At 39.6% G+C, this 13,682-nt stretch overlaps 1 protein-coding gene across 1 annotated transcript in view; it reads left to right on the forward strand.

The window, feature by feature from the left end:
• Nucleotides 1–13,682, forward strand: part of LOC133659969 (DENN domain-containing protein 3-like) — a 41,344-nt gene that overhangs the window by 20,813 nt on the left and 6,849 nt on the right. The window contains exons 15-21 of the mRNA XM_062062924.1: nt 1,174–1,333; nt 3,295–3,490; nt 3,588–3,756; nt 8,128–8,387; nt 8,460–8,630; nt 8,706–8,835; nt 12,015–12,122. Coding sequence (XP_061918908.1) covers nt 1,174–1,333; nt 3,295–3,490; nt 3,588–3,756; nt 8,128–8,387; nt 8,460–8,630; nt 8,706–8,835; nt 12,015–12,122 — 1,194 coding nt within the window. The remainder of the gene's footprint in view (nt 1–1,173; nt 1,334–3,294; nt 3,491–3,587; nt 3,757–8,127; nt 8,388–8,459; nt 8,631–8,705; nt 8,836–12,014; nt 12,123–13,682) is intronic.

Here is a 13,682-nt window from a genome sequence, read left to right on the forward strand (position 1 = left end):
GCTGTCACAATGGTGACATTCATTTCCCTCCACATTCAAACATCCGTGGTGTTTTACTATATCTGGAAACATGCATCAGACATATACAATACGGACCACTTTTTCTGAGCATTTTAGAAGCAGTCTTGCGATTGGAACCCACTTTTTAGCGCCCTGAATGTGCGCTCTGGGAGAAGCTGCGGTAGTAACTAAGTAAGTGCGAACGTGCTTTGGATTGATCCAGACACACTGTATTTCAATACGTTTTTTTCATATACCAGATATGTTAATAATATACATCACATATAAAAAAATGAATAGCACAAAAAAAATTCAAAATCAGCACTTAGGTCATTCATCAGCTCAAAAATGGAATTGCAGATTACAAATATGTTCATAATATTATCATATAATATTATATATATATATGTATATATAAATATGTATATATAAATATATATATATATATATATATATATATATATATATATATATATATATATATATATATATATATATATATATATATATATATATATATATATATATATATATATATATATATATATATCTATATGTCTATATATATATATATATATATATATATATATATATATATATATATATATATATATATATATATATATATATATATATATATATATATATATATGTATAAATATAACCGAAATATGTCGATTGACAACACAAGCAACACATATTGCACTGATTGACTCTTTTTGACCACGGCGCAGCCATTTCAGTTTGTACGAATGTTCCAGAAGTGCTAAATATAGAAGCAAAACAGTTTCAGTCTCGATAAATCACATTGCGAGCACTAAATGATTGTATTTGCATCTCCTCATCCTGACCTATTGTTGTGGGTATTGTAATAATCGGCATATTTTCTGCATATACATAAAAACAGACACACTAAATTGATTGTGCCCTTTATTTTACTCATTTAACATTTATCAGTAAATAATGAATCGAACCATAAATGATAATAAACTTGATAATTTTTCCAGCATCAGTGTGTGTGTGTGTGCATGAATACGAGCTTAGTAGATCAGCTTTACGTGAGCTTTCAAGTTTTAATACGTGCAAACCTTTAGTAGATCTGGCCCCTACAGTACATATGGATAAATCGACTGCCTGCTTAGCTTTTTATCCACGCTCTTGTTTGTCTCCAAGCACAGAGGATGCCTCCCAAGCCTGTGAAGGTATTCCAGCTCCCAGAATTCCCAGAGACTCTGTCCTTCCATGCCGTCCAAAGCTATTACTGTGAGCTGATACAGCTTCTCGGCAAGGCTATCAACTCTGTCCAAACTGACAACTCCAGTTTGCTTGCCAGGTTTGTTTACATCGCCTTTGGCTGGATCGTGTTGGTCACTGAAACCACTTGGCTCCAATGCAAGTGGACTGTTACAATGTGAAAAGTGAAAATACATTTTAAACTTTACCAAAATGTAATGGGTATTTGCTTGTCAGGAAATTGCCAAATTTCACGATAAATTAGTTCTGTAGTTTGTAAAGAGTTATATGTTTACTTCTGCTATGAAGGTAATGCAGGATTTGTCGTGACAAGCGTTAAGAAAAGAGATGTTACATAATAACAGCGTTACTAACAACAATAACAACAACAACCACCATCACAATAAAAAAAAACTTGATATCATATTGGAAGAGGCAACATTACACATCAAATGACAGACAAAATGTAAGTACAGATACACATTTGCACAACTACTAATACTATGGGGGAATAATGAACAACAAATCAATGGCAGAAGTGACAAGCTTGCAATCCTACAATACCCCGTTTGTGGACGAGGAGAAAAGACAGCGATGCAAGCACATTCAATGTCTTTATTAACTAGCGCTAACACAATCCAGTAAAAAGATACAAAACTGCACAAAATGCTGCTGCTCGGCTAACAATCACAGCTAAGGTAATGCTGCTCTTTCTGTGCGCGCTTTCGCTCATATCACCTGGATACAGGCACCGCCTTGTAAAGACAAACAAACTCACACGCTGCTCTCATAAAACATCTCTCAACCAGATATTTAATTTAGTTTTTTAAAGTAACACCTTAATTACTTTCCCAAGTAATTCATTATATTTATTAAATAGTAATTCCATTTTGGTAAAGTAACCAGTAACTATAATGAATTACTATGCATCCATCCATCCATTTTCTACCGCTTGTCCCTTTCGGGGTCGCAAGGGGTGCTGGAGCCTATCTCAGCTGCACTGGGGCGGGAGGCGGGGTGCACCCTGGACAAGTCGCCACCTCATCGCAGTAATTAATTACTATTTTCTTCCCACTCCCTTTCAGGCAAAACTGGACAATCTTGCATTACATACTATACATTACCTTTTGCACTATATTAATTTATATTATGTGTTGTCAACTTTGTACTTTTTTATGTCATTGCCTGAAATAAATGAATAAATGAAAAAAATGTAAATGAAATTTTAAAGTAATTTGCAGAACACTGGTCGTGACCCTCCATGACAGTTTATTTTTCTGTGCTTGGTGTTGTTTCTGTTCCAGTGCTCGATTTCATTTCTCCCGCTTCCTGTGTGTGTTCCTTTCCCGCCACTTCACCTCTGGCCTGCCTGAGCGCTGCCTCCCTCACCTGTCGTTGATGGACAAACAGAACACATCTGTCCCTGGTTGTCAACCAGGTTGCTTCCTCTGCCCTGGATCATTGTCTGTTGCTAACTTGACTTGTGTAGACCTTTTTGTGCATGTCCTAGTTGCATAAATTCTCATTTGCTTAAATCAGTGTTTACTTGCGCCACGCCTGCCGTCCCCGTATACCTGGGGTCACGCTTCAAGCTCCGCTTGTACAAACCTGACAATGTTAGGCAAAAACTAATCAAAATGTTTTTTGTTTTTTTTTAATAATTCCTGAATTCAAGTTATTACTTTCGTTTCCAGGGGTGAAAGAATATCCCACAGAATAACCGTAACCACAGTTTATCCAACTTTGCTTCCCAAACCAATCTGTGTGCATTTTCACACTAAAAATGGCCCCCGTAATCATATTTGACTGGCATGACATAACAAATATTTGTTAGATGGCTTTCAACACAACAAGGTGGTAGAAATTACTGTCTAGGAGGGTAGACATTTCTGTCTGGGAGGAGTAACAGAAACAGAAAATCAGTGCTGTTCGCACACAACAGCAACAACACAAGAAAAGGCTGGCATTATTATGTTAAGACATTTTTTTACCACAGCTTGTGCTGGTCCACCTAAAAAAGTGTCAATGAGCTAACAGGTGATGATATTTCTCCTCTTCAAGATACTTCTACCTGCGGGGTTTCATCAATCTGCTGTGCTCGCGGCGTCTCGATGCTCTGGCCGATTTCCAGACGCTCCACAAGACGGACACGGCCATCTTCCCCACACAGCTGGTCACACGGCTGGTGGACTCGCTCATGCAGGAAGAACAGCAGCAAGCCAAAAGACGGCCCGAGCTCAAAAGACTTATCCTCAAGGTCAGCGACCTCCCCTGTTCCTGCATTTGGAGGATGTCAGCATCCGCAGGGTGGTGCCCACGTAAAAACGTATGTTGTTTCTTTGACATGAAATCAGGTGAAGACAGAAAACGAAAAGCCATCAGTGCAGCTTGATGACGACATCAAGAAGTTTGAGCTGCCCAGGAAAAATCTGGATCGAGAGGAGTTTGTGCGTTGCATCCAAGAAGGGGGAATAGTTAAAGATGTGGCAACCATACACCGTTTGTTTGACGCTTTCACTGTGGGTAAGTCCTTTACGGGGAATTTACTCACACTGGGCACAAATATAAGAGACATTTTCCAGTGTTTTATTAATACTTGGGTGGCATGAGTAATTTTAGATACCAAGAAGTCATTACAGCAGGACATGCACTGCAACGCTAATACAGTTTAAATTTTTTGTTTAATTTGTTTTATTCTCTTTGATTCTGAGTTTAATTGTAATTCATATGCTTCACTAAAATGATTATATAGAGCAGGGGGATTCAAATTTCCTGCCTGCAACTTATTTTTTGTTGAAACGCAACACATTGTAGCAATGAAAATAAACTAAACAAACAAAAGAAAAAAGGAAAGCAGAGCAAAAAGGCACTATAGAGAAAAATCTGGAAAGTGTATATCAATCATTACTAAAACAAACTTTTGTCTTAAATGGGACCTATAGTGATGTTAATCTACCTTTAAAACACTTCATTTTGGTCCAGATAATATTGGATATGCTTTGTGTAAATGTTGTGTAAGTTTTGCTCCACAGTCACTTTAATAACTTGTTTTTTGAGTGTGTCTGCAAAATGTTCGATTGTGGAGGTGTTTTCGAATTGCAAATGAAACCATGAACCAAAAGTATCATATTTTTCACAACATTAGGTACACCTGCACACTCGCAGATCGATTCAGAGCAGCTTAAAAAAGCTGCTTTTAGCAACGTTTATGCCACTGCATGTCAATGTTATTATGCGCATGCCACGATTAGATAAAAATAATAAATAAATACATAATAATTTATCTTACCTTGTTTTGTGGTTCCTCGCAGCCTAAAGCAGAGGGGGCACAGCGTCTCCCCTCTCTGGCTTTACTTCTATGTGTAAATAAGAACATCCACCTCGCAGTGATGTCACGACATAACCAGACTGCAAAACCATCGAAAATGCATGAACCTTATTATTTGACGCTTTGGCACGAGAATCCAACTTTTTAACATTTATACAGTGTCAGAAAAAACAAATTTCATCATAGACCACCTTTAAAGTGTCGCAGATTTAGCCTTTCTGCAATATAAATACATCAAAGTTACGCGCACATCATTTCGATTTGCCCGTGCAAAAAGTACAAGAAAACAATCCATCCATTTTCTACCGCTTGTCCCTTTTGGGGTCGCAGGGGGTGCTGGAGCCTATATCAGCTGCATTCGGGCGGAAGGCGGGGTACAGTACAAGGCGGTATAGCTCGGTTGGTAGAGCGGCCGTGCCAGCAACTTGAGGGTTGCAGGTTCGATCCCCGCTTCCGCCATCCTAGTCACTGCCGTTGTGTCCTTGGGCAAGACACTTTACCCACCTGCTCCCAGTGCCACCCACACTGGTTTGAATGTAACTTAGATATTGGGTTTCACTATGTAAAGCGCTTTGAGTCACTTGAGAAAAAGCGCTATATAAATGTAATTCACTTCACTTCACTTCACATCCTGGACAAGTCGCCACCTCATCGCAGGGCCAACACAGATAGACAGACAACATTTACACTCACACACAATCCTGCTATAGAAAATCTTATCTTTGCTAAGTTTGGCCAGTGGTGAGGCACACAACTGCTGAGGTTGCTATTTTCATAGCATATTCAGCCTTATTCCACACATACTTTTAAATTGTATTTCAAGTCCACCATGACATATTCAGCCAATCATCATAAAGACTCATTAATGCTAAAGTAATTCACATGACTAAAGTTACGGCAGCTTTCTAGCAGTGTGTCATTAATCTTCAACACAAATCAGATCGATTCAATCTGAGTGTTATGGCATGATATATATTTTAGATGACGTCGTGATACTGTAATGTCCATAAGAATGTGTATAAATATAGCCTCACATGAAAGAAGCTTAATATAGCAACGGAAAACGTTATCACGTAATTGATTCAAGACAGAGCGGAGCGGCCATAGCGTGTTGCACGACTAGCAACCATTATTATGGTTTGTGTTTGTCAACATTTAACATGACCGGCACTTCTTGCATGTTTTGAAAGTTGTCTTTATTGATTTCTTGCAAAAACAATTGTTGCTTGTATCTTCATAAATGTTATACTGTTGAAAAAATGGATTCACCCTTTAAAAGTAACATTTCCTAAATCTTTACAGTATCTTTGCTATTGACTCTACTTTGGTGTTATGTGGTAGATTGGATGATTGACATCTAATTTGAACAAACAGGATATTCAGCAGCCTGACACCTCTGCCACATGCTGGTCACACACTGCTGTGGGAAGGCATTCCACTTCTTAAAGGCCTACTGAAATGAAATGTTTTTATTTAAACGGGGATAGCAGATCCATTCTATGTGTCATACTTGATCATTTCGCAATATTGCCATATTTTTGCTGAAAGGATTTAGTATAGAACAACGACGATAAAGTTCGCAACTTTTGGTCTCTGATCAAAAAAAGCCTTGCCCCTACCGGAAGTAGCGTGACGTAGTCGGTTGTTCGGTTCCTCATATTTTCCTATTGTTTTCAACGCAGCTAGAGCGATTCGGACCGAGAAAGCGACGATTACCCCATTAATTTGAGCGAGGATGAAAGATTCGTGGATGAGGAACGTTAGAGTGACGGACTAGAATGCAGTGCAAACACATCTTTTTTCACTCTGACCATAACTTAGGTACAAGCTGGCTCATTGGATTCCACACTCTCTCCTTTTTCTATTGTGGCTCACAGATTTGTATTTTAAACCACCTCGGATACTATATCCTCTTGCAAATGAGAGTCGAGAACGCGAAATGGACATTCACAGTGACTTTTATCTCCACGACAATACATCGGTGAAGCACTTTAGCTACGAGCTAACGTGATAGCATCATGCTTAACTGCATATAGAAACAAAATAAATAAACCCCTGACTGGAAGGATAGATAGAAAATCAACAATACTATTAAACCATGGACATGTAAATACACGGTTAATGCTTTCCAGCCTGGCGAAGGTTAACAATGCTGTTGCTAACGACGCCATTGAAGCTAACTTAGCAACCGGACCTCACACAGCTATGCTAAAAACATTAGCTCTCCACCTACGCCAGCCAGCCCTCATCTGCTCATCAACACCCGTGCTCACCTGCGTTCCAGCGATCGACGGTGCGACGAAGGACTTCACCCGATCACAGATGCGGTCGGCGAGACGGAGGAAGTTAAGGTGAGTTCGGTGGCTAACGCGTCTGCTATCCATCTCTGTCTTCCTGGTTGTATTGCTGTAGTCCGCCGCTAATACACCGATCCCATCTACAACTTTTTTCTTTGCAATCTCCATTGTTCATTAAACAAATTGCAAAAGATTCACCAACACAGATGTCCAGAATACTGTGGAATTATGAAATGAAAACAGAGCTTTTTTGTATTGGATTCAATGGGTCCGAATACTTCCGTATCAACCGTTAACGTCACGCGCATACGTCATCATACATAGACGTTTTCAACCGGAAGTTTAGCGGGAAATTTAAAATTGCACTTTATAAGTTAACCCAGCCGTATTGGCATGTGTTGCAATGTTAAGATTTCATCATTGATATATAAAATATCAGACTGCGTGGTCGGTAGTAGTGGGTTTCAGTAGGCCTTTAACAAGGATTGGTCTCAAACTTCACAACAACGTTTCTAGTGTTGCTTGTCTCAAATGGATCCCACACGTTTGAAGTCAGGACTAATTAATTATTTCCAAGCCCAAACAGTGGAGGTAGTCTCTGACAAACACCACCCTGTGGGACAGACAATCTCCGAGTACGAAAGGAAGTTGTACTTGATCAAAGCTACACTTACCGTCTGATATTGGGAGTCTAGGGATTTATACATGCAAACCAACAGGTGGTGCAAAAAGACCTTGCAAGCGAGCAAGCTTTTCTTCCAGTCACTCACACACATCAGCAATCTTAAGGGATGCAGGCGAGACACAGAGACACACACCAGGAAAAAGTGTTTCTAGGGTTGTTACCAACCTAGCAAACAACAAAGGATGAGTTGTGATGCTAATTTTAGGTAATCAAACTGTCAAAAAAGGAACAAAATATGATTTTTATTCCATCCGTTTTATAAAAGCTTTTTTTCCATGATTGTGTCTTAAAAAAGACGAATCGTCGTTTATCCCTCTGAGAATGTGTAAGCAAGGTTCTCGCTTCAAAGGACGCTTGGTTGACTTATATTGTTCTACACAAACTAGAATGGCACTCAGTAAGGTGCAGACCTCCACCGGGGCTAAACAATTCATTATTTAAGTCATCACGACACTACGTACCGCGATATGAGTGGACTACAGCAGTACAAAATTGAGTGAGTTCAAAGAAGTTGGTGGGAAAGTGTTTGTGTAACACAAAAAAACTTATAGCGTTTAAAATTATACATCTCCTTGCCCAAACAGGCAAGTCCAAACAAGTGAACCCAGAGCTCTTCAAGAGTTTCTACACCTTCTGGAAGGAAACAGAGACTGAGGCTCAAGACGTCAACCTCCCCACCGAGATCATCGACCACCTGGATCACAGCGAGTGTGTCTACAAGTTGTCGTCCTGTGTCAAGACCTCTCACGGCGTGGGTAAAATCGGCATGACCCAGAAGCGTCTCTTCTTGCTTCCTGAGAGGCAGCCGGGCTTCTTGGAGATCACAATGTTTAGAGACCTGCAGGTAGTCATTTTGCTCAACAAGCTACTTTCTTCTTTAAAATGTGTGTCAGCTAACTGTCTTGTTTCTATGCAGGAAGTGAAGATCGTGTCCGCTCCTTTTCTCCTGGTTCGGATTCCTTCTCTCCGTATCAGAACTTCAGGCAGGCTTGAGGCGTTCGAGGCCAACCTGAAGACAGAAACTGAACTTTGGGACCTTATGGTCAAAGAGATGTGGGCCGGACGCAAAATGGCCGATCAACACAAGGTAAGGCTCACAATTAAACCCAACATGATTTTTTTATTTACAGTGTTAAGACAATAAAAATTGTGTAATTTTCAGGACCCTCAATACATGACTCAGGCTCTGACCAATGTGCTGCTGATGGATGCTGTGGTGGGCTGTCTGCAGACCCAAAGGTCCACCTGTGCTGCCTCAAAGCTTGCCTATTTTGACAAAATCAAACATGAAGGTGACGCATGAGTTCTTCCCTCAATTACTATTATTCCAAATAAAGTGGTGCCCCAGTTTTTATACACCCAACTTTTTTTTTTACTAAGATTTTCACCAAACTTCAAATTTGCTCCGGTTTTTGTTTACCGTCTTGTTTATCGCACGGCCAAACATTACACATAAACAAATCATTAGAGTTAGGACACTCAGTGGCCTAGTGGTTAGCGTGTCCGCCCTGAGATCGGTAGGTTGTGAGTTCAAACCCCGGCCGAGTCATTCCAAAGACTATAAAAATGGGACCCATTACCTCCCTGCTTGGCACTCAGCATCAAGGGTTGGAATTGGGGGTTAAATCACCAATAAGGATTCCCGGCCACCGCTGCTGCTCACTGCTCCCCTCACCTCATCCAGGGGTTGATCAAGAGTGACGGGTCAAATGCACACCTAGTGTGTGTGTGACAATCATTGGTACTTTAACTTTAACTTTAACTTTAACTGTAACTATAGATAGATTCAGGGCAGACATATTCCAGGCAGGAATTCTTCAATCATCTTTTTGGGTGTTGTTTGTAGGGCAAGGCGATAAAACGATACCATTATATATTGTGACAGACATAAATCGATATCAATTAAAAATAATCAAACATTTGATTTTTTTTTTCTCTGTCGGAAAAAAACAGAAGTTGCGAAGCAAGGTTGTTTGCATGAACAAAAGCACTCGCTCTGTGGTAACCAAGGAGCACATTAAGTTATCACTGCTCAGTGGGAGTGACAAGCTAACAGCCAATCAGGTAACAGTATCAACTATAAGTTTGGTTGCGCCATCTTGTTGTCTCGCGGTTGTCTTTGCATGGAGTGAGAAGAGAAAGTAAAAGTGAGTGCTGCAGAGAGCAAAGAAATTGTGGATAAAACAGAAAAAGTCACCTCCACAGTAAAGCAGTTTTGGGGATTTTTTAAAACGGACCATAGTCAGACCAATGTGGTCTGTAGATAATGGAAGGCAATCGTCCCCATTAAGACCGGTAATACCACACCACCTTAGCAGCGCTCAACCTTTTGAGCACAGTTGTAGAAAACCCAAAACCAGTGAAGTTGGCACGTTGTGTAAATCGAAAAAAAAAAAAAAAAAAAGATTTGCAAATCCTTTTTAACTTATATTCAATTGAATAGACTGCAAAGACAAGATATTTAATGTTTGAACTGAGAAACTTTTTTTTTTTTTTCAAATAATCATTAACTTTGAATTTAATGACAGCAAAACATTGCAAAAAAGTTGGCACAGGGGCATTTTTACCACTGTGTTTGGTACATAGCCTTTCGTTTTAATAACACTCAGTAAACGTTTGGGAACTGAGGAGACCAATTTTTGAAGCTTTTCAGGTGGAATTGTTTCCCATTCTTGCTTGATGTACAACTTAAGTTGTTCAACAGTCCGGGTTCTCAGTTTACGCGTCATAATGCGCCACACATTTTCAATGGGAGACAGGTCTGGACTACAGGCAGGCCAGTCTAGTACCCGCACTCTTTTACTATGAAGCCACGTTGATGTAACACGTGGCTTGGCATTGTCTTGCTGAAATAAGCAGCAGCGTCTATGATAACGTTGCTTGGATGCCAACATATGTTGCTCCAAAACCTGTATGTACCTTTCAGCATTAATGGTGCCTTCACAGATGTGTAAGTTACCCATGTCTTGGGCACTAATACACCCCCATCACAGATGCTGGCTTTTGAACTTTGTGCTTATAACAGTCGGAATGGTTCTTTTCCTCTTTGGTCCTGAAAACACGACATCCACAGTTTCCAAAAACAATTTTAAATGTGGACTCGTCAGACCACAGAACACTTTTCCACTTTGCATCAGTCCATCATAGATAAGCTCGGGCCCAGCAAAGCCGGCGGCGTTTCTGGGTGTTGTTGATAAATGGCTTTCGCTTTCCATAGTAGAGTTTTACCTTGCACTTACAGATGTAGCGATGAACTGTAGTTACTGACAGTGATTTTCTGAAGTGTTCCTGAGCCCATGTGGTGATATCCTTCACACACTGATGTCGCTTTTTGATGCAGTACCGCCTGAGAGATCAAAGGTCACAGGCATTCAGTGTTGGGTTTCAGGCTTGCCGCTTACGTGCAGTGATTTCTCCAGATTATCTGAACCTTTTGATGATATTACAGACCTTAGATGGTGAAATCCCTAAATTCCTTGCAATAGCTCGTTGAGAAATGTTGTTCTTAAACTGTTCAACAATTTTCTCACGCATTTGTTTACAAAGTGGTGACCCTCGCCCCATCCTTGTTTGTAAATGATTGAGCATTTCATGGGAGCTGTCATGGCACCCACCTGTTCCCAAATAGCCTGTTCACCTGTGGGATGTTCCAAATAAGTGTTTGGTGAGCATTCCTCAACTTTCTCAGTCTTTTTTGCCACTTGTACCAGCTTTTTTGAAACATGTTGCAGGCATCAAATTTCAAATGAGCTAATATTTGCAAAAAATAACAACGTTTACCAGTTCCTAGGGCTCTGTGTACGTGCAGGCTGATATTAAAGATAATGTACATATCATTGTATATCAAAATAAACATAATAGGAGGTGTAATGCCACCGGGTCAGCTATTGTTGCTTTTTTCCGGCTTCTGATTGGACATAATGTGCATGACAGCATGTGTTTGTGTGTAGACATAGACAGTTTTGAAACTACACTTCTGTGGATGGAGATCGTTTTAACCCCAAATGTTTTTTGAGACTCTCCGTGTTCATGGACAAAACCTATAAATGGGTCGCAAGCTCATTTTGATTGTTTCATTGTCGAATTAAAATGCTTAAGATGTTTTATTAATCGGCAAGCATGCAGACCTTAATGCAGTTCATATTTGTTGGCTTTATTTTACAGTGCCACTCTAAAGTTTGGGAATGACTTTTGCACCATTTTCAATGTGAAAGTGTCTCTGTATTTTTGACAGGTATTGTTTTTATTTTATATAGCATGTTAATGTTATGTTAGTGGATTGTTCTATTTTTGGAGTTCTTAGGACAAGCATAGCTTTACTTTTTGCAAATTTTCCAAAGGGTCAGAGGAACACAATAGTCGTTCAAATCAACAACTTTGATGAGCACTTTTTCTGTTTGTCTGTGTTGGGGTGTTGTCATATGATGAAAAGATCCTTCAGTCATGTTCTTATGTTGTTCCCTGTGAGCAGTGCCCATGATGGTGCCTAAAAGTACCTCAGAGACCTTAAAACACAAAATCAACCCATCGTTGGACTTGGCAGAACCACAGACAGTTCATGTGTTGCTGTACACTCCAGGTACTTGTGTGCATGTAATGATATTCCGTATCGTATTGTTGGGACCCTTCCAGATTATTTAGTTCTAACGTTGTCTAAAAATAATGAGAAGTGACTAGAATTGAAGAGTAACAATTTATTCTGTATAAAATAGTAACTACAAACAATAGCAATACCAGCGCTGGAGAGAGGACCGAGCCCTCTAAAGTTTGTAGCATTGTCTAAAATGGTCACCCTCCACATAAGCTTTTTTCCATATTGCTGTACCGGCTTGGCAGAGATTGAAACCAAAAGTTAACTTGGCGTGTGTGTTGGACACACACAAACGTCCGTAGACTCTGCCTTCGTCTTGTTCCTGGTACGTCCTGACACCATTAAAACGAGAGAGAATAATACGTGTGTGCTGCATAGATAAGAAACAGGGTGAGATCATTGTGTTTATCTCTTTGAGCAAAAGGAAGGCCAAAGCTAGTAACTTCAAAGGCATTCCATTATGCTCAAAAGTGGGAAAATATTCCCTTTAACAGTTTTCCTACAATCATTCAATCAAATCAAATGACATGGTTGTGACCTCCTAACTTCACACACACATGCAGACATTGGTTTTGTTCTGTCAACCTTGTTGTCTTTGATTAACTTCTAGTTTCTGTTTGCTTAAGTCATAAGAAGTCAGATTGTATCTGAGACAAAGAGGACAAACAATTTTCCAACCAGTCTCAGAGTTCCCACGACAATGTAGTCAGTGGAAGTGCGCCGTCTAAAAGCTAGCCTTAATGCTCGAGTTTAGAATTTTAGTAAGTTGTGTGTCTGTAGCTTTAATGCTAATGTGCTGTGTTTAACTCCCCTCCCCAACAGTGTACGTGTCCAACGAAATAGATGTCAAATACAACGGCGTAGCATGAAGGTGTCAGATGATGGCTAGCAACACTGATATATAACTATGTACGCCACAGTGTAGTGTTGTCCCGATACCAATATTTTGGTACCGGTACCAAAATTTTTTCGATACTTTTTGGTACTTTTCTAAATAAAGGGGACCACAAAACAATTGCATTATTAGCTTTATTTTAACGAAAATGATCACGGTACATTAAACACATGTTTCTTTTTGCAAGTCTGTCCTTAAATAAAATACTGAACATACAAGACAACTTGTCTTTTATTAGTAAGTAAGTAAACAAAGACTCCTAATTTAGCTGCTGACGTATGCAGTAACATATTGTGTCATTTTCCATTCTATTATTTTGTCAACATTATTAAGGACAAGTGGTAGAAAATGAATTATTAAAGGCCTACTGAAACCCACTACTACCGACCACGCAGTCTGATAGTTTATATATCAATGATGAAATCTTAACATTGCAACACATGCCAATACGGCCGGGTTGACTTATAAAGTGCAATTTTAAATTTCCCGCTAAACTTCCGGTTGAAAACGTCTATGTATGATGACGTATGCGTGTGACGTCAATCGTTGAAACGGAAGTATTCGAACACCATTGAATCCAATACAAAAACTCTGTTTTCATCTCAAAATTCCACAGTATTCTGGACATCTGTGTTGGTGAATCTTTTGCAATT

Source organism: Entelurus aequoreus, linkage group LG11 (genome assembly GCF_033978785.1).
Source record: "Entelurus aequoreus isolate RoL-2023_Sb linkage group LG11, RoL_Eaeq_v1.1, whole genome shotgun sequence".
Lineage (NCBI taxonomy): Eukaryota > Metazoa > Chordata > Actinopteri > Syngnathiformes > Syngnathidae > Entelurus > Entelurus aequoreus.